Source organism: Lynx canadensis, chromosome B1 (assembly GCF_007474595.2).
Source record: "Lynx canadensis isolate LIC74 chromosome B1, mLynCan4.pri.v2, whole genome shotgun sequence".
Taxonomy (NCBI): domain Eukaryota; kingdom Metazoa; phylum Chordata; class Mammalia; order Carnivora; family Felidae; genus Lynx; species Lynx canadensis.
Genome location: NC_044306.2, coordinates 138,124,592 through 138,146,484, shown reverse-complemented (window position 1 = coordinate 138,146,484; position 21,893 = coordinate 138,124,592). Strand labels below are relative to the sequence as shown.

At 35.0% G+C, this 21,893-nt stretch overlaps 1 protein-coding gene and 1 non-coding gene across 32 annotated transcripts in view; both read right to left on the bottom strand.

Moving 5' to 3' along the window:
- Positions 1 to 21,893, bottom strand: part of SEC31A (SEC31 homolog A, COPII coat complex component) — a 72,133-nt gene that overhangs the window by 21,338 nt on the left and 28,902 nt on the right. For 12 of the 31 annotated variants that reach the window (XM_030313565.2, XM_030313560.2, XM_030313567.2 and 9 more), the window contains exons 11-22: positions 17,447 to 17,683; positions 16,371 to 16,442; positions 14,511 to 14,549; positions 13,928 to 14,005; positions 11,269 to 11,344; positions 10,466 to 10,644; positions 9,439 to 9,565; positions 8,338 to 8,483; positions 6,892 to 7,065; positions 4,368 to 4,541; positions 1,577 to 1,669; positions 775 to 901 (exon numbers count right to left, since the gene is read on the bottom strand). In XM_030313565.2, the coding sequence (XP_030169425.1) occupies positions 775 to 901; positions 1,577 to 1,669; positions 4,368 to 4,541; positions 6,892 to 7,065; positions 8,338 to 8,483; positions 9,439 to 9,565; positions 10,466 to 10,644; positions 11,269 to 11,344; positions 13,928 to 14,005; positions 14,511 to 14,549; positions 16,371 to 16,442; positions 17,447 to 17,683 (1,522 nt within the window). The remainder of the gene's footprint in view (positions 1 to 774; positions 902 to 1,576; positions 1,670 to 4,367; positions 4,542 to 6,891; positions 7,066 to 8,337; positions 8,484 to 9,438; positions 9,566 to 10,465; positions 10,645 to 11,268; positions 11,345 to 13,927; positions 14,006 to 14,510; positions 14,550 to 16,370; positions 16,443 to 17,446; positions 17,684 to 21,893) is intronic. The other 19 variants (XM_030313579.2, XM_030313574.2, XM_032592951.1 and 16 more) reach the window with 6 other exon arrangements.
- LOC115513126 lies at positions 18,040 to 18,146 on the bottom strand. Its single transcript, XR_003968553.1, has one exon. It is a non-coding gene; the product is annotated as a U6 spliceosomal RNA (small nuclear RNA).

The window sequence follows — 21,893 nt, the reverse complement described above, 5'->3', positions numbered from 1 at the left end:
TGTTAAGTAAGAATATCCACTTTAGCATAGAACATGCTTATTAAGATTAGTTCTTACTAGGCAGTGGCCTCTTGCTTTTGTAATAGTTGTTTAATCATATAATTTTCTCCTTGGAGATTTTTTTTTCTCTTCATGTAAATTTTAAAATAGTGGTGATATTTTACTTTATAAGTGCCAATATTTTCTAAAAAACAAAAGCCAATGGTGGGCACATGTTATTACCATACATTTGTCGAAATTCATAGAATGTTCAACACCAAGAGAGAACACTAAAGTAAACTATGGACTTTGGGCGATAATGATGTGTCAATGCAGATTCACTACTATAACAAATGTTCTACTGGGGTGCAGGCTGTTGATAGTCAAGCAGGTTGTACATGGGGGCAGGGGAGATATTGGATATTGAAATGTCCCTTGGAACCATTTTTCCAAAAATGGTTTGTGTCATCTTGCTGAAAGGAAAGAATATATAACAAAATCATTTCAAAAATTCTGTTTTTTAATACCAAAATCATGGGACAATTCACTGTTCTTAGTAATTGCTCAGGAACAGGAGCCAACTGTTCTGAATGGACTGACATAGGAGGCTGTTTCCAAGCATGCTAATTAGGGATGTCACCTAGGGAAACTGTGTTTCTCCCTCTCAAGTCCTACACAGTTCTTTCTTTACTTGTTAAAACTGATTTGATCATGGGTTTGGAGCTTTAAAGCGACATGTTACTACATTAGGTAAGACATGCTGTTGTGCAAGGACTTCAGGGTCACACTACTTACGCTGTGGCTGTGGATAAGGTGGTACCTGGGTGTGCATGTGACCTGGAGATGTGGGAAGCTGAGCTGTGGTCGCATTTAGATTAACATTTCCATGCATTATGAAACCTGGAGGTGGAGGATTTTCTCCCTAGGAAATGAGAATATGATAAAAAGGAGGATTACATTTGGAACCAAAAATCTTACCAGATGGATTTATAATCTCTGAAATGGAACTGTTTATTTTTTTTTTTAACTTTACTGTGTAAGAAACACTGCATTTTGCACATTCTGTCTTCTTTAGAACACATTTTCTGAGCAACACATTCTAAGTGATTTAAAGATCAGACAGGTCTAAAGTATTAATTGCAATAAATGGCAACAGATGCTAATAACTTCACAAAACAGTGTCAATGATATTTATAATAAGTCACCAGGATTTTCCATCTCTACTAAATTCCATCCACACTTTGGAAATATAAGTATAAATGCCACAAGGGAACTTTCGTTTCTCTTCAATTTCTGCAATGCTCAAAAACAAAGAAGAAAGAAAAAAGAAAATCTTCAGTGAAATCAGATTTAAACCATCGTTAGAACTTTAGTTGATATTTTTCTAGCTGAGGTCAATTTAGAACTGCAAAAGGAGAGGGAGAAGAAAATAAACTAATTGTCCAGAAACTTCTTGCATCCTAAAGCATTAAAATGCAATAAGCAGGCGGACAAATGGGGGAAGGGGAAATTAAGAAAAGGGGGGTAGAGAATATTTAACTATATATATATTTAAGTGAGCAGAATTCTGCTCAAAGATGAATAATGAAGGATATACCTGTGTGTCAGAGGGAGAGGCTGCAGGTGGATGGCTGGGAAGGGCGGTAGGAGTTTTGTTACTCCAGGTAGTGACAGTAGGGGCAATTCTAACCTGAATTGAACAAAGAAATACCAATCACAGAAAATAAAAAATAAAAATGTTAAAAGAAGAAAAAAAAAACACCCAGAAGGCATTAACAGCCAGATGCAAAGCAAAAAATAAGAGTAGCAAGATAGCATATGTTAGTCAGGCAATTGCTTTCAAGGTAGCTGGGATTCCAAAAGAAAAACACATTCACAACAAAACAGGGAGAGGGAGGCAGTAGAAAAATCAACATGAAAACCTAAATCAAAGCATAAAAAAAAGTAGCATTCAAGTGTCAAGAATAAGGGGAAAAGCTAGTTCCTGTAAGTAGGTAAGGAAAGAAGATATTGGAGGAAAAAAGGTAATCGAGTAGAAAAGTGATTTTGAAGCATTAATAGTATTCATGCTACTATTAGATCTGTAAGCATATTGCTACAAGTTCCCTTTTCTGGATTTTATTAGAGCTGCAAAAATCGTATTAGTCCCATATCAGGCTTAGAAACATATAATCAAAGGATATTAGAGATCAATCAGTCTAATCCCCACCCATGACCACTGAGAAAACCAACACCTAGAGAAATGAAAGGGCTTCCTAAGGTCAATACAACTAGCTGGTGACAGACCTAGGACTGAATCCAGACCTCCTGATTTCCAGGCCAGTGTTTGCTATACTACACCATGTTGCTTACCCTGGAGTCCTAAGATTTTCAAAACAAATTTTTTAAGCCACCAAAATCTTTCTGGTCAAGTAAATCTTCATAGAAATTCCAAGTGGAAGTGGAACTCCTACTAATCTGGCCTCCCTCTCACCCTTTTACCCCTTCCTGTAAACATTCCTTTAAAACCGCAAGCTGCTGTCCTCATTTGGTATATGATAAAGCTTTAATCAAGAAAATCAGTGCTTGGGGTGTCTGGGTGGCTCAGTGAGTTAAGCATCTAACTCTTGATTTTAGCTCAGGTCAGGATCTCACAGTTGTAAGATCAAGCCCCATGTTGGGCTCTGCACTGGGCATGGCTTAGGATTCTCTCTCTCTCCCTCTCTCTTTTTGCCCCTTCCCTGCTCCCGTGTGCACACATACTCTCTCTCTCTCTCAAAATAAACAAAAAAACAAAAAAACAAAAAAAAAAAAAAGAAAAAAGAAAATCACTGCTTAGTTTCTGAATTTGTTTTTCTTTTGTTAAAGTATTAGACTGCTACATCAAAGTACAATGAAAGTCTTTCAGTGTTTTTATATCTTCCCAGAAAGACAGATAAACTCAAGGACATAGAGAGTAAATATTCTCTTTTCCCAAAGTAGAGGGTGTCTCACCTCAGTACCCTTCAAGATAGCATGACTGAACAAAAGATGCTTGGGAGTTCTAATATCAAGTTGGCCAGGCGATATTAAGAAATTCAAGCTCTGTCTTAAAACTCTGGCTTATCACTTGATGTCTGTGCCTCTTAGTTCTTCCAGTCACTGCCTGCTTTGCCCTACCTATGTCATAGACTTTTCTCAAACTAGTAAAGTCTTCATAATAGTGGGAAACCTAATCTGCTTTGTTTACCAATGTATCAACAGACAGAATAAAGACAGGCACTCATAGAAAAGCTCTCAATAAATTATCAAATAAAGGAAAAAATAAAAAAACAGAGAATACTCTAGATAGTTACAGTTAAATCCAAATGTGATCTATTCCTGATTAAGTATTAATCAAAAGTGCAATAGACAAAAGAGCACTAATTGATCTTTTTTTTAGCTTTCCATGATTTTATATTTACTTTTGTTGCAACAAATTATAAAAAAGACCTTGTCAATTCTATCAGTAATCTGATGTATTTTAAAATGGGGAGAGGATCTGCTTTGTTATCAATCAAGACCATTTATTACTCATGAAAATGTACTTTTCATTCAAGAACATGAAGGTTATCTGCGGGTCCGGAAATATAAGTTTCTGTATGAAATAGTAAAAGACAGTAAAATGCCACATTTTATGCCACTAAATGTTTTAATTTACTTACTTACTTAAAAATATCTAATCATCTTTATAATCCCCATGACCTACAATTTCATACACCTTTGGTCATTCACTAATATCCAAGTTATCCAAAAGAAGTATGTTCTGAATACTGTGTTGATACAAGAGACACAGTAAACCTGTAATAATGATTCAGAATAAAATACTCAAAATAAGAGTACCTTTTCTAAAAATATTTCATAGTATTAACCAAATCACCCACAAATTATTCCCACTACTTTACTTACAGCTTGTCAGATGAATCAAGTTGAAGCAGTTTCAAGAACAGATGTACATGTGTATGGGTAGTTTGAATGATGGGGAAATAAAAAATCTCCCCAGAGAGCTTACATTAATTTATATCTAAAATATAATCTGTTTGACCAGATTAAAGTGATAATTAAAAAAAAAAAAAAGCAGACCAGGGGCACCTGGCTGGCTCAATGGAAAGAGCATGTGACTCTAGATCTCTGAGTCGTGAGTTTGAGCCCCACCCACGTTTGGTGCAGAGATTACTTAAAAAAATAAATAAATAACTTAAAAAAAATAAAAAATAAAAATAAAAAGAACAGACCATCACTTTCAAGAATACAAAAAGAAAAACTATTAAAACATTATGTTGTCTAACTAGACAACTAGACTTATCATAGCAGATTAAGGTCTCTTACCCAACAAATTTTTGAACAGAAATATATAAATGTTCCTACTTAATCTGGACCATATCACTCACATGGGGATAATATTGTTGAGCTGGAACTCTTGACATCTGTGTGTGGCCAGCCATTGGTCCAGGCCTGCCCTTAGGCAGCTGCTGCCTCTCATAAGGAATTTTAGATGATTCCTGTCCTGGTACAGGCTGTCCTTGTGCTCTACAAAGTCTGTCACGAAGCTGCACAATATTTGGCTATAACAAGCAATGGAAGAAAATAAAGCAGAATGTTAGAACTCACTGAACTATATGACAGCATGTTGCTTTTCTTAAAGTAAGCTTGATCGGTCATATGCTCCTTGTTCATATGCTGTTTCCTATATAATAGATCCTAGCACAAGAGGGTTTAACATCATGGCTTCTAATACTCAAGACTGATACCAAAGGCCCATGATATATCATTTAACTGAGGCAAGGATTTGAATTATGCCCACCACACAGTAGTATGTAAGATCAATGCCACTCATCATCTCTGCTCTTTTGTATTTTCTTATAGTTGAGTAATTTTCACAAATCACAAAAGTAGTTAAAAAAAATACAACTTCATTTCTTTATAGGGAAAAAAGGTCCCCAAAAGAATCAACTGCTGACGATGTGATGAAAGAAAATGGTGACCTAAGAAAGGAAGGAAAATTAATAAAAAAAAAAAAAAGAGAGAGAGAGAGAGATGTTGGAAATAAAAGAGTAAGATGTCACACTCATGGTAGCTTACACAGATCTACAATTATACAGATCTACAATAAGTATGAGTTGACCACATACATGTTCCAGATATTAACAAACAACAACAAAAAGGTAATGTTAAAATATTTCAGCAAGAACTGATTTTAGTAACTTTAAAAAGTCATACATTACTATACATTCACTAAAGGTTTAAAGCTGTCATTTAAACTGTTAGGTATACTATTAGGGAGGAAGGTTAGATACTATAATGATATCACAAAGTCTCAGGACATGTTCCCCAGAAAATACTAAGGGTCTACTGAAATATATAGAAGACAGCAACTTCAAAATTGTTTATTTTTACATAGAGAATGTTCTTTAAAAGTCCAAAGGAAACATGAATAATAATATACAGAAAATGTATGTGGTTAGGGGTGCCTGGTCAGCTCAGTTGGTTAATCATCTGACTTCGGCTCAGGTCGTGATCTCAGTTTGTGAGTTCAAGCCTTGCGTCGGGCTCTACACTGACAGTGCCGAGCCTGCTTGGGATTTTCTCTCTCACTCTTTTTCTGCCCCTCTCGTGCTTGTGTGCATGCACATACTCTCTCGCAAAATAAATAAACTTTAAAAAAAAGAAAAAAAAAAAAGAAAAAAATGTATGTGGTTATAAATGGTATTGAAGATAAAGAGTTTAATACTGAGGCTACAAGATCTAAAGGTCTTAGATTAAGTTAGTCTTAAAGGGTCTTATAACTCACTATTAAAGGGGTGTTTAAAAAGTCATAAAATAATTATGCCAAGGTCATCATAAAGTCTGTTTCTATTCTACCTAATATTCTCACAGATAAAATCGAAAGATACGACATGTAAATGTGTTTCAAAACCAACTAGAGTCAAACCTCCATAATGCTGGAACACAGACTTAAGTGTTTTTACTCAGTGAAACTACTCAATGAAATTTACTGATATTTCCCTACAAGAGACAAAATACTGAAAACAATTAACTAAAAAAATCCATCAAAAACAAAATAAAGCTTATAATAAAAAGCATAGAAACAAGAAAATATCTTCAAGGCTCAAAATTAAGCTCTGTCACACACACAATATAGATACAAACATCCTACTTGTGGATAACTGTCCTCAAACCTCTCCCTGATTTCTACCCATGCTTCATTATTAAATTTAGGTTGCCCTCTTCTGTGATTCCACTGCACTACTACCTCTATCATAGTTATGTATCACTTTTGGAAAACTCCCTTAGGAAAAGAATCTTGGCAATCGTGTCCATCATTATATTGTCAGTCACTTACTTAATTCCATTGCATTGAAAAAGCCCAATTTAATGCATACCAAATAATAAATCAGAAATGTCATTCTCCCTGCCTTGCGTATTTTAAAAATATACTTGTCTGCAGACAGTATCAGACTGAAATGGTATACAGAATGAACTTCTTCACTAATATCTATGTCTATGTCTAGCATTTGTGGGAATTTTAAAACTACAACCCCAATTATTTAAGTATTAATATTCATAGCTTTCTAACACAGAAGATTCCTACAAAGAACCATGTACAAAGAATCAGCATTTGGCTCAAGAAATTAGAAGTTGGTCCTTTTCCATTTTTTCCCTCAAATACTATGCCCATCAGTACAAAGGGATCTATCGTACTACAAGAGCATCCTATCTCTCCAATACCGTCTGGGTACACCTAAAATGATCCCTGAATAATTGTCAGTAACATTCACTTATGGTCAGATGACAGAAATTCAATTGTTCCAAAACATTCTACTTACCAATATTCTTATGTTTAATACTAAGTGCTACCCACTGGACTCACCTTATTCACACATTAAAAGAAGAGAAATGGTCAATTCTAATTACCTGGTTGGTGTTTTCAGGAAGAAAAGCCAAGGCTGCAGCAATACTGCCTTGGGCTGCCAACAAATTAGCATACTGACTCATCTTCTCAGCCAAAAGAACTCCTACAGTATTGGTGTCCATGGCTTGGGTGAGTTGCACAGCTTTTCGCAGGATGACAACTTTCTCAATAAGATCCTAAGTGAGGAAAAGAAGGGAGAGAGAAGGGCAAGCAAACAAAATTACCAAGATGTGTATGCAAGAGAGCAGGAATGAAGAGATACTAAGATTTCTAAAACCTCCTAAAAGTATATCTTATTATCCTCTCTCTTAAAAACTTCTGCAACAGCTGTCCACCATTCACATAAACTGAAAAAGTAAGGAGGAAGAAAGTACCTTATCATGGTTAGGGCATAGGTTATTTCCTTCTCCTAAATATCCTTGCCAGATACTTGTCTTGTGAGCTTAAAGTAGGCAAGCATCCAAAGTGAAAGTGATCAGCAGATAAATGTCTAAAGGCAGAAACTGGGTTCCAGCAGGTATAAAAGAAACTGACTGAAAACATCATACTACCTATACTATAAAAACACTACTACTAAGAGGTGACCTCCAATGAGCTTACTATTTCAACCCCAAATTTTTCACATTGTTCTTCAATACCAATTATTTCAACAATGGGAAGCCTCAAGTATAAAGCACAAGAATATCCTATCTATCGGCCCTTCAAAAGTACACAGATCCAGAAGTGTAAAACAAGTGTGCTTTCTCTCAAAAGACCTTAGGAAAACAGTGATTTCCTACCAGATTTTCAGTTTTAATAAAGTGATCTTTAAAGTTACAACTGTACTGAGAAAATCTCTTTCCAGAGCGAAAAAGAAATACCTGAATGAAATATTATGAGACTCTGAATAAATGCTTTGAAAAAAAAATCTAAATACTGTATACAGTTACTCCATGCCTGAAAATAGTCCCCATATTTTTTACTCCCCCTCTTGTCCAGGTTTTAGTGCTACATAGGATTCCATTTACCTCTTACTTTCATTTTCCCTTAATCATGACAATTAAGATTCTCTATTGGTACTGGGAAGGTCTCCCATTCCTTACCCCACATTGCCTCTTTCCTTGCCCAAGGCAGATAGGGTCACCAGAGGCAGGGAGAGAAGCATGGGGGAAAAGACGTACACTCTAGTACTGTTTTCATGCTCTTGCCACCTGCTTCTTCCAATAAACTACCAAATCACAACCTTGATTTCACAAGCAGTTGCAACTCCATTTTACTATTTCATCATCTCATACTTTGCCCCGCCAAATATGCTACAAATACACATAAATTATCCAGCAAAAGAACTTCTAAAACATAGGTAACTAAGGTGAAAGCAATGAACTTCTGGAACAAGTCAATTTCTAGAATAGAAGTAGGGTGAAAGACAACACTAGAAAGTAAGCACCCCTTGTTTCAAAGATACTAACCTGAAGGGACAAAGGACTGCTTCCATCTTGAGCTTTAGTCCAACATGCAACTAGTTTCTCTACATTCCCTGCACAGATATAGCAGAGACATGCCTGAGTCTGCAGGAGGATATCACCTTCACTTTCAAGCCTGGTTCCCAAAAGATCTACCGATCAAGAGGAAAACAAAATAAGACTATACTCAAGGCAATCTGAACATGAAGTCGTAAGTAAGCCAATAATATTTTCAGAAGTATGAATTAAACTTCACAACCAATGAGTAGCAGATAGAAACAAAATCAGTTATGTAAATGCTCAGTAAGTATTTATTTATGAAATGAATGGAAGTGCGTGACAAATTGTATGTAAGGAATGACTTCTCAAGATTCTATATACCTAGTTGCAGAATGAATTTCCCTGAATTACATTAAAAAATAATAAATGGAAAGGACATTTGAACACAAAAATCCTAATGAACATTTAACTCCATTTCAACACGTCAAATATTTGTGTAAATAGATGAAATATGGCACATTTGAAATGAACATCAATGGTAGGTAGGACTACGATAAATCACTTATGATAATAAAGTTAATATCTTATAACTTTCATATTCTCATAATACTTTCAAGGTAGCAAATGGTTGGTTGTTCTGATACTAGCACTCTGAAGCTTCTGTTCTTACAAGTAAGGAGTATCATTCCTTAGCCACCAGTCTAGTCACAGCCTTTAACAGTAATTTATAATTTCCAATCAAATGTTATAATTACTAATTTTATCAAGTTAGTATTTATTAAGTGAAAGCTAATTATGTGTAATTTTACATATAATAGACTAACTAAGGCTTAGAAAGTGATTTTTCCAAGGTCATACAACTAGTAAGTGGCAGAGGCAAGATTCTAGGTCTAGTCTGCTGGAAACCAAAACTGTTAAGAAATATTATTAAAAGTAATGACTAGATATGGTATATGTTAATAATTCTAAGAAAAGTATCCAAATGGGAACTTCTTTTTCTTATCTATGATTAGCTGGTTTGCAAACATTTCTAATAATATGTTACTAACTTTATATAAAATATACGATGCCATATACATTATATAAATATAAGGCTCATTTTCTTACCACAAAGGGCTGAAAACTCATCTGGTTTAGCATAAGTCAATACTGCAGCTAAAGCCTCTCTCCAATTTTTAAGGTCACAAGACTCAACAATTTCTTTCCAGTTCTTCATCACCACTGCAGTAATTAGCTTAAGAAAGGAAAATAAAGGAGAATTAAAAATCTCTGGTATATTAGTAAAAATTACCTCTGGCTAATCAATCATATCTTTTAAACCTACTATTCACAGTATTTCATGCAGAATAAAGCAGCAACAAAGTGAAGAATATCCCTGAACCAACAGACATAAAAAAGATGGTTATTATTTTTCCTCAAAAAAAACAAACAAACAAACAAACAAACCCCATCACACAAACATTTTTTGTAATGTAAATATGCTGAGAAGGAGGGGTGCCAGGCTGACTCAATTGGAGGAGCATGCGATTCTTGATCTTGGCGTAGTGAGTTCAAACCCCATGTTCGGTGTAGAGATTACTTAAAAATAAATAAATAAACTTAAAAAAATATGCTGAGAAGGAAAAGTATAGGGTATTATCAAAACATTAACAGGAAGGCATGACCTGCTCTGATGGATCAGAAAAAATGTTTTGAGTACACGTGAGATATGAAGTCAGAATTAACTTCATCAAGGTCGAGAAAGAGGAAGATGGCAGCAGAGTAGGAAGACCCTAGGCTCACCTCGTCCCACAAATACAATTGGATAACTATCCAATCATCCTAAATACTCAATTTGATGGAAGAACTAAAATTTAAAATTTAAAATATTTACCTTTAAATTTTTCTATGTTCTAACTTTTCTACAATAAAAATATGAAAAGTACTTTTCATTAAAAAATTATATACATAAAATACAAAAAATAAAAATAACAACGCCAAACTATCAATAATAACTATTTCTGGTTCAAGGAACTATGAGTGTTTTGTTTTGTTTTGTTTTTTTAACTGTTTTCTGCATATCAATTATCTATTCTAAGAATGTATTGCTTTTATACTCAGAACAGTGTTATAGTTTATTTTTAAAACAACATACCCTGGTAATTTTGCTTTGGGATTTTGCAAAGTATTTTTTCTGGGTTCGAGCCAAGAGTTCTTGTCCACCTGCTATGGCCAATATAATGGCATCAGCCATGCGGTTATCATGTAAACAAAGGTCAACAGCACTCTCAAAGTTACCCGTCAGCAAAGCCTGAGTAATTAAACCATCAATATCTGCAACAAGGAAATACACCCAAGTTAAAAAAAGGTTTTGTTAAAAGAAAAAATCTTATACATATCAACTTTTACATGCACACACAAAGGAGAAAACAATGCTAATTTCTGAATATTACTAGCGGATCGATTTCTATGGAAATATATTGAGATGCAAGTAAGTAAAATCAGGTAAAATAACACATTTTCAGATCGCTTAAACTGGAATACTAGAGATCATTACACAGTTTTTATTACATTGATGTCAGAACATCTATCTCCAAGAGACTGATTACATATACTAATTTTTTTTTTTTAACTTTTATTTATTTTTGAGACAGAGAGAGACAGAGCATGAACGGGGGAGAGTCAGAGAGAGAGGGAGACAAAGAATTTGAAACAGGCTCCAGGCTCTCCAGCACAGAGCTCGACGTGGGGCTCCAACTCACGGACCGCGAGATCATGACCTGAGCCTAAGTCAGATGCTTAACCGATGGAGCCACCCAAGTGCCCCCTGATTACATATACTAAATAACTGGGTTCTTCTTTTCAACCCTCTACCACTTGTCACAAAACATTTGTAACTTAAATTTAGGGACTATTTGTTTTCAAATAGGTAAAAATAAAAATGAAATAAGTACTTACCACCACTGATGGAGATGTTAAATGTTCTTCCTGCTGGTGGTAGAAATTCAGATTCTTGTTTTCCTTCTTTGATGCACTAAAAGATGGAAAGGGCAGCAATTTAGCCACAGTGGAGAAATTTACTGGCAAAACAAAATTTATATATTTACTATATATATATATATATTTCACCTACTGACTAGATGACATGAGCAGTTATTCCAGAAAAGTTCTCAGATCTAAGACTTTCCTAAGTATTAACTCCCATTATACAATCATAAATAAAATCCAAAGTCATCAGGAATAATGTTAAACAAACTATAAGTGTACATATCCATTACTGGTAGCTCAGAAATTATTGAAGAATGTTTGTTTTTACTTCAAATAAGAGGAGTTTGAAACAAGCAAAATACACGTGTTTTTAATTTTACCATATTTAGACTGTTAAAACAACTCTGCTTCTACACATCTAAAATTTTCTATGTCTAAAAACTTCTGTCCATTAGGTTTAGTTATAAGGTATTTTTTTTTTTTTTTCAACGTTTATTTATTTTTGGGACAGAGAGAGACAGAGCATGAACGGGGGAGGGGCAGAGAGAGAGGGAGACACAGAATCGGAAACAGGCTCCAGGCTCCGAGCCATCAGCCCAGAGCCTGACGCGGGGCTCGAACTCACGGACCGCGAGATCGTGGCCTGGCTGAAGTCGGACGCTTAACCGACTGCGCCACCCAGGCGCCCCAGGTATTTTTGTTTTAATTGAATCAGTTATGAAAGAAAAACCACTTGGTGCCCTTATATAAATGCTATATAAAAGACTGCATGAATATACTCAAATTCAATTATAGACTTTGTATTCTCTTAAATTAGTCATACCTGCCATAGCAGGTTGGTCTGGTAAAAAGATACACACAGTTCTGTTATAAATTTCTGAAACTACTTATCAGTATATTTTCTTTCTTTAGAAGAAAAGAAACATAATGAAGGCATATTGCTGGCAAATAGTTTAAATGCTTTCTCTTCTATGCATAAAAAGTCACAAGAAGACAAAAATAAAATATATTAAAGAAATCATAGAGAAAAATTTAAAGAAAAAGATAGCTGTCTTGCAGGAGATAAAACAGCTATCTTCTGTGTGTGTTACCTATACATCTGAATGTAAACACCTAGTATTCAAAGTCAGGGGCATTTTTGGATTGGGGAATTTTAGTGCAGAGCACAGCATAGCATCATCAATGCTTAATTAGTTAATACTATTACAGAAGAATAGCTAAAACCTTAACTCTTTCACTAATTACAGGGAAGCATTTTAGAACTTTAAAACAAAAACATTTTAGAGCTTAAATTATTCCTATTAATAAATAAATCAGATACTGATCTGATTATATTCACTAACTTACAAAAAAACCCTTTTTTTAACTCACAATTTTTCAAATTTGCCTTCTAAGAAAACAATAAAATCTATTTATTGACTTCTGAAATGTAAATAATGGTGAAAAAAGCAGTTGATTACATATTGAGTATTTTCAATGTGTAAACTACTATGTCTGATAAACAAATGGCATCATCAAGGTAAAGGAGATGATCCTATCTCCTTAAACTTTTTTTGAATACTCCGAAAGTACACATTGGTGACTATCGTTTTGTTATGTGCATATTATTTTAATCTATTCATTCATAAGTGTATTTCCAAATGGCCTTCTATTTGATAATACATAGTTAGTCTAGTTGTACATAAATGAAAATACATTTCTTCAAGGTATCCTACAATTCTGTATAGGTATTCCCAAAATTGGTTCAAAGTTTTACTAAGATTTTACACATATTCTTTATTTTCAGATTAAATAAATGTCAGAAGATCCACTTCTAAGGAAAGTTGTTTTTTTAACAATTTTCTTGTAAAAGTCTAAATTTACTGATGAATTACTCTTATAACTTAGCAAAGGATTGTAAGAGACATTCCAGTCAAGGTATCTCTATACCACAAAGAACAATGAAAAAGTCAAAGATGAGATGAGAAACAAGAACGTGTTGATTAATTAATTGTCCAAGATGAAATATAATTAGAAAGCAAGAAAAGTACAGAATTATTTAGTAGTGGTTAAAAAAAAACCCAGAAAAACAAAAGGAAAAAAATTAATGATACAACTCTGTGTTCAAGGACTCTTTTTAACTGGTTATAAAAATTGTCAACTACAACTCATGACACGTTTATCATGTCAATCAAAAAATCATGACAGTTCAAATTAGTGAAAATTTCTATACCTGGATTCAAAGTTCAAGACTAATCTAGAAGCCTTTGTTTCTCACTGATCGTAGGTCCTAAATATTAATGTGTCAAGAAAAAACATAAATTTTACATGCAATGCATTGTGGATTTCTGAGCAACGTCTCTTTTCATTGTGACATGCTGATATCCATCTGACCGAATTAAGTCAATCTCATGTCAACTATTAATTTTAAGACATATAATCCAGAAGCTAGGTCAGAGGACTAAAGATTTCACTGATGACAGTTCTGTCAAACTAGTAAATAGACTCCTACCCCAAAAATCTCTAAGAAAACAATATCTCCCAATTTCATTCTAGCACAAGTAGTCAAGCAAATTTTCCATATTTCAATGTGAGATAAACAAATATAACATACTTTACCAATGTAATTAAAAAGGAAAAAAATAAGTACCTCTCCCAAGAGCTGCTCTTCAGCAGCAGGGCTCTCCTCCCCATCACTCTGTGCTACTTGGTCAGAATCTTTAAGAGCCTTTGGTACACAAAACAATTACAGAGGAAGTTGAAGGACGTAGCATTAAAAGAATATTAGTGAACAAGGAAGACAAAAGACCAAACCAACAAAACTCAGAGCTAGTTTAATCATAAGAAGCAACACTAAGTAAATTTATTTAAGAAACACTAATAGAGGAAAAACAGAGCCATGATTGCTAAGACTTTCCTTTCTCCCTCTCCCCCCAACCCCCATCAAATGTCCCTTGGGAACAGAGATCTTAACCTTAAGTATCTGAGCAGCCACTGATATTGTTTGCCCTCTTTCGCAAAATTCAAATATTGTCAAGAGAAAGGAATGCTCTACTAGCTAAACTTATACTATTTTAAAATGATAGTTATTCACTTATTAAAACATCTACAATCAGCATGTATTTTTACACTGTAAAGCAATAAAAAAGACACATGTCTTAAATTACATTTCCTTCTTTGTTATGACCTAAACCAAATTTTTGGAAGGTAGCTATTTTTAAAGGCCTTCTTACCACATCGGGTTCATCCACTTTGTTCAAGGCCAAAGCAATCTGAAATAAAAACAACAACTCACCTACTACATGGAATTCTATTTCAATGCATATAACAAATGCTCACCTCTTTCTCCATTTTCATTGGCAAAATGCACAAAAATTCAGATCAAGGATGGTGTGTTTAAAAAAATAAAATCTGCTATTCGATCACAAACCTAACCTCAAAACAATCATGTTTTCTTTTACTTTGTTTTAAATAACTATAATTAATTTAAGAAAATTTCTTCAGGCACTCACTATGGAAAGAACTGCTATTACAAGTATTTTGACAAACAGGTTCTATTTCTTCATTTTTGCTATCGGGCATTCAGCAAAACTTTTTTTTTTAATGTTTATTTATTTTTGAGAGAGAGAGACAGAGCATGAGTGGGGGAGGGGCAGAGAGAGAGGGAGACACAGAATCTGAAGCAGGCTCCAGGCTCTGAGCTGTCAGCACACAGCCCCACGTGGGGCTCGAACCCATAGACCGCGAGATCATGACCTGAGCCAAAGTCGGACACTCAACCGACTAAGCCACCCAGACGTCCCCAAAACTTTCATATTAATCTCTTACAAACCTACAAATTATAGCACCAAGAAGTTCAGACTAATAATAAAATTAAATATAAAAAATATCTAAAGGATTGAGCAAAGACACATAGCCAATAAGCGGCAGAGCTGTGATGTGACATCGAAGGGTCACGAATCTTCATGGTGCTGAGCACCGCTCAGAGTGCGTAGTATCTAAGCTGTACCATATATGCAACAACTCTGCAATGCTATAGAGAACTTTAGACACTCTGAAAGAACAACAAAGGGCTAATACAAATTACACAAAGAATCTAAAGTATTTCCTTCAAGGTTTTCAAAGTCAGAGTGTTTTTCATGCTGTTCATGTCAATATTGTGGAATGAATAATAATTAAGCCCCTCTGTGAGAAGAAGACTGAAAAACTGGAATAGGACTTTCTTTTTATTTATTTTATTTTTATTTATTTTTTTAATGTTTTATTTTTAAGAGAGAGAGAGGGAGGGAGGGAGGGAGGGAGGGAGAGAGAGAGAGAGGGAGAGAGAGGATCCAAAGCAGCTTTGCACTGTCAGCACAAGGGCCCGATGCGGGGCTCAAACTCATGAACTCGCGAGATCATGACCTGAGCTGAAGTCAGACATTTAATTGACTGAGCCACCCAGGTGCCCCAGGACTTTCTCTTTTTAAAAGGGAATCTTTTTATTAAGCAATTATTATTAAGCTGAATATTAAGCTAATCAATCAGACTTTTGTTTATTCAGGTTCAGTACAATAAATTGTCCTTGTTCCAAAATATTTACTTACTTGTCAGCTGGACCAACTCAATACAGAGTTTGGGAACGTGGGCTAAGGCATAAACAGTGAGGGTAGAAAATTGTGGTAACTTCAAACAGTACTCTATTCTTTATTACTTAAGCTGTAGTGAACATGGGGTGATCTCTAACAGTTTCCCCTTTTTCTCTTCCTCCAAGGCCACTGGTTACATACCCTCTTAAAATCTAAGTGTTACTTCCAGTGTTTGAAGTTCAGAGCCTCTTATCTTCCAAGGCCCAATTCTACCCGATACAACACAGCTCATTAAATCAAGTTTGAATTATAGATGGTTCCGGCAGCTTTTAAATCCAGGTACAAGGTAAAGTTACACATTTAATAATATGTATTTAGAACTTTGGCAACCAAACACAAATTCTTATTAAATATATATTGAATGATTTGAGGTTATCTGTGTAGAAGTTTATAAAACAGAACACCTATGCTACATAAATATTTACTTTTATAAGCACAGCCTTTTAACCTTTCCCAGAAATTTACCTTCTTTCCTAGGTCTTTTCTGTATCCTAGAAGTTCCAGGTATTTTCCCCGAGAATCATCCTCAAAGTTTACCTTTAAAAAGACATAGTCTTGAAATAAAGACCTGCATTTAAATTTTCAATTAACTGATCAAATTCTAAGTAGAATTATTAAAAATCATCAAAAATAAAGTCTACTGTATCAAGGAAAGTTTTCTATATCTACTATATAGAAGACTCACTGAAAGAGTCTCCAAAATATTTTTTAAATATCAAGTATACCAGTAATTAATTATCCTTGTTGAATAAAGCTTACTTTTATTTTTTAAGTAAACCCTGTGCCTACTGTGGGGCTTGAACTCATGACCCCAAGATCAAGAGTCAAATGCTCTGCTGACAGAACCAGCCAGGCACTCCAAAGTTTAAACTATAATTTTTGTTAAGTACAAACTAAGTCACGTCCAATGGTTATATGCATGCAGAACCCAACACTATGGGGAACACTCAATGTCCTAAAACTCTCTCCCCAAATTCATAATTACAAGATATGAAATTCTATAATTTTAGAAGTTAACCTTGTTATATTCAAGATCTCTTTGGAAAATTCGGTATTAAGAAACAGACATTCCACTGGAGGCAAAATGACCAACCAAAAAACTCTATTTTCTATTGTCTTAAATGCAATACAGTAAAAGGAATGAGAAATGCCTCCAACCTCTCTCCCCTGTAGCCTTTCCCTCTTTTCCCATTTTCCTTAACTGGATCTACTATAGAAATTATTCTATGTTTCTATTATACTAAACTCTATGTTATTAATTTTAAAATAGATCTGCTGAACGTTATGTCTCTCTCACTTAAATATAACTATTATGTCATTTTTTACTTATTAAAAGAAGTACTTCATATTAGGCTTTTCAAAGCAGAGAAGGAAGAACTCTTGACATAAAAATATGGTTGTGTGCTCTTCATGTTTCTTTAATTTCATCAAGAAGCTCCTGAAATCACAATCTTGTATAATTTCTTTATTAAGACATATTTCAAATATAATGGGAATAGTTAAATTTGCAGATAATGAAATGGTTTTAATGCCAACTTTACCTTCAAAAAGGACCATACGTTTTTTTCAAACTCAGTCTGAGAAGCATCAATTTTTTTCTGACAATAACTGACAAATCCTTGTGACTGCACAACCTGCTGAAGTTGGTCCGATCGGCTGAGGAATTCCTTTTCTGTTACAACCTGACTAATGAACACAGGGCGTGGCTGCTGCTGCTGCTCAGCTCCCTGCTGAGACTGCATTCTGACATTCTCAAAGGTAACCAGTTTGCCTCCAAACTAGAAAAGAACAAATGAACAAAGTCACTCTCAACCACAAGGATAAGGCCAAAACTTGCACTTAGTGTAAAACCTGCTAACGGAAAGAACTATGGTCTTAAAATCTATCACTCTGGATAAAGTTAGCTGATACAGTATCCCATACTCCACTGTCTGACCTTGATCTTCAATTACTATTCTTATTACCTACTACCTTCTAGATAAAATGTACTATTTACTGTGCCCCATAATTTCTCACCTACTTGTTTACACCAACTTCTACATACTCAATGTTACTTCTCTTCAAGGCCTGGGCAAATGTCGCCTCTCTCACCTCAGATGTCCTCAATATATCATAGATCTCTTTTTTTTTCTTCCAAAAATGTGGGAGCTTCACGAATCTGTGTGTCATCCTTGCACAGGGGCCATGCTAATCTTCTCTGCATTGTTCCAATTCTATCATATGTGCTGCCCAAGTGAGCACTATAGACCTCTTTTGACTCAACTATTAGCTATATGTATTTGCCTCACTTTCTGTCCTAGGCTGTAAGTTTTAAAGGGTGGCAGAATATGCCCCTCCAAAATATGCCATTTGGCATAAGGATTATTTGGAGCTAAAGACTACTTGAAAGACAGCAGGAAAGAAAGGCACGCTGACCTGCTTTTTTTTTTTTTTTTTTTTAATATTTATTTATTTTGAGAGAGAGAGAAAAAAAGAGAATGTCCCTGGGGAGGGACAGAGAGAGAGAAAGAGAGACGGAGACAGAGACAGAGATAGAGGGAGGGAGGGGGGAGAGAGAGAGGGACAGAGAGAGAGAGAGAGAGACAGAGAGAGAGGATCCCAAGCAGATTCTACAGTGTTAGCGTGGACCCTGACTCGGGGGTTGGAACTCACAAACCACAAGATCATGACTTGAGCTGATATCAAGAGTTGGACGCTTAACTGGCTGAGCCATCCAGGTGCCTCTGACCTCCTCTTTCCTTCCTAAAAGCAGGAGATGAAACTCCCATGTGAGAGTTGCCCTGTCTATTCCAGGGGGAAAGAAACATTCTTATCACCAGAGGTGGGAGTCAGGCTGAGAGAAATCTATACAAAGAGACTTGTTAAATGATAATTATCTCCCTTTAGTCTCTTTAAATATTTTAGGTACAACTGCCATTTTTTATTCAACCTAGTATATAAGCACTTAGGTTTTGCCATTTGTTTGTATCTTCATTTCCCAGTGAGGGCCCAAGTATACATAAAAATTTGTATGCTTTTCTCCTGTTAATTTGTCTTGTCAATTTAATTCTCAGGCCCAGGTGAAAATCCTAGGAGGGTAGATGCAAAGTTCTGCCTCTCCTATACTTCCAAGGAAGGTTCTGTGGTTCTGTATCTACTCAGTCTTGTATCTCCTACAGTACCTACAATACCTTGTATATAGCAAATATACAGTTAATATCTGATTTATTTATACAAATAAATATAGGTAAGGAAGGAAGCACAGAACCAAACTTCATCCTTCATACTCAGTAATTTTTGTGTAAGGATTATGGTTTTTACATAAACTTATTTTTTTTAATGTTTATATATTTTTGAGAGAGAGAGACAGAGTGAGAGTGGGGTAGAGGCAGAGAGATAATAGGGGGACACAGAATCCGAAGCAAGCTCCAGGCTCTGAGCTGTCAGCACAGAGCCTGATGCAGGGCTCGAACTCGTGAATCACAAGGTCATGACCTGAGCTGAAGTCGGGCCCTTAACTGACTGAGCCACCCATGGTGCCCCCATAAACTTATCTTTTTAAATGTTTTAAATGTTTTAAATGTTTACTATGTTACTTTTTAAATGTTTCCACATTCTAGGAAATAGCAAGAAAACATAAACCACTATCTTTATGGAATTTAACATGAAAATACAACTGAAACAATAGGCACTTGTAGGTTCTAAATGTGGTGCAGGTAATACCACACAGGATATGGAACTTTACAGAAAGGCAAAACTGCTAGGTTTCCCCAAATTTTAGGGGAGTTGGTGAAACTGCACCCTCCAGAACCAAGACCTAAACTGGGTTTCACAAGAGGATTTAACCATTTACTTGGTTCTATGTAATAATATAATGTCACTTAATTGCAATAATGGTAAGTGCTGCCTGTTAGTCATCATTTTTTCAAATCAACCAAAACAAATATGGATATTGAACACAATAAAAATATTTTTAAAGTCTTAACAATATAAAAATACTGTAATTTACCAAAATTGGTAGAAATAAGAAATTGGAAAAATTGGAAGGAAGCATAAATGTACGAATTTAATACTGCACAGAAGAGTTTTAATTAATACCATATGAAGTTGATAATATCAAGACATGGACATTTAGGTATATTATTTACACTTATAAAGATAATCACAAAAATAACCCTAACTTCTAAAACTTCAATGGCAACCTAAAGATATTTGAGGGGGACACTGAATTCTACCCCTCATGTCCACAGAGAGGGCATTTTTCTTGCATTCTGTAAGAGGAACTAGCAGAGGAAGAACACTTCCAGCCTCTTCTGTCCTTCGCACTCTCCTGGAAGAGAACTGACTGATGTTCTTCAGGAAAGAAATGCAACATGCTCACATCAGCTCTTCAGGGCTTCTTTTTGTACCTTTCTTCATAAAGCAATAGCCCATATAGATAAGCTGCCAGCACCTTTAAAGAAAGCCCTCCAGTACTTGGACTTGCCTGTAACTAGGTTAGTAAGGCTGCCTAATGCACGGGTGAAGCTAAAAAAAAAAAAAGTCATCAAATCAGAAACTGGAAATATAGAAGCAAACAAAACAGCCCAGCTCTCACAGTCTATGTTCTAGTTTGCTAAAAGGTACATTATGGTTGAACACCTCTAAACTATAGCCTCCAATCGAGCTTATGGCAGCACTAAAGCTGATATTTTGATTCTCCATCTCTCTTATTTGGTTTTAAACTCATATGGGGAAGAAAAGAGTGTTATTTATTGTCTTTATCATACTCCAATACTAGTAAGTAGAGGAGGGTGAATGGGGAGGAGGAAGACGTTCACTTCTCATTCCAAAGATAAATATATAGTGAACGCTTTCTATTTGTCAGGCACCATTATAGGCACTAAAAACATACCTGGGAACTAGACAGTCTGTCCTCAAGAAGCTTATATTTGGGGGATCTTTTCTGAACAGGTGGTTTTCTTTTAAACCTTGTACATATACAATTTTAAAATAATAAATTATTAATTACTTAGGGAAGGAAGGAACTAACTAGATGAATGGTTAGGATTCAGTACAGAAAGTGGAAAGTCATAAAGGAAAAAATTCAAAGGCAGGAGTACAGATGGTAGAGAAAACTAAACAGGAATGATGACACTAATTAAATCCAAAGAATGGATTTATGAGTGACATAATCAAAGGTCTATTTTAGGAAGATTAATCTAGAGTATGTAGTATAGATTGGAGGGGGAATAGATAAGCAATAGACATGCAATCATATAACAGCTCAGTGTGAAAAGATGAAAAATTAGGCAGAGTAACCACAATGTAAAAAGAAGAATTAAATCCAAGAGATTTATCAAGAGAGCAATATCTGGACCTAAGGAATGAATACAAGAGGTCAAAGGAAAAGTTCCAAGCCTGATTCATAGAAGAATGATATCAAGAACTCAGTAGTAGCTGCAGAGATAATTCATTCAGTTTTGGTAAAAGTGAATATACAGAATTCTATGTTGTGTACAAATTCTGTTACAATGATGGGAAGTTGAATAATATGTTTATTTTTTTAAGTAATCTCTACCTGCAGTGTGGGACTTGAACTCATGACCCCAAGATCAAGAGTCTCATATTCTACCGACTGAGCCAGCCAGCCACCTCAAATAATGTAAGTTTACTATCTTAGTTTTAGGCATTATCACCAACAGACTCACTCTCATCATTATGCACAGGAGGCATCAGATTAGGTTGACAGTAGAATAGCTAAAATCTTTATATCTGTAAGATTAGACAAGTTCTTTAATTTCTCTGTGCTTCTCTTTATCTACAAAACAGAGGTAATAGTAATAGCTATTTTATAAGCAGTTCTGAGAATTAAATGTTACTATATGCAAAATGCTTAGAACACTGTCTGGCACACAGTACATAAATATACTTTAGCTATTAAAAAAATACACTTCAGCTATTAATATTACTACTAATGAAATTTTATTTTACCTGTAGGTTGTATGAAGAAAGTAACCCAACACTGGA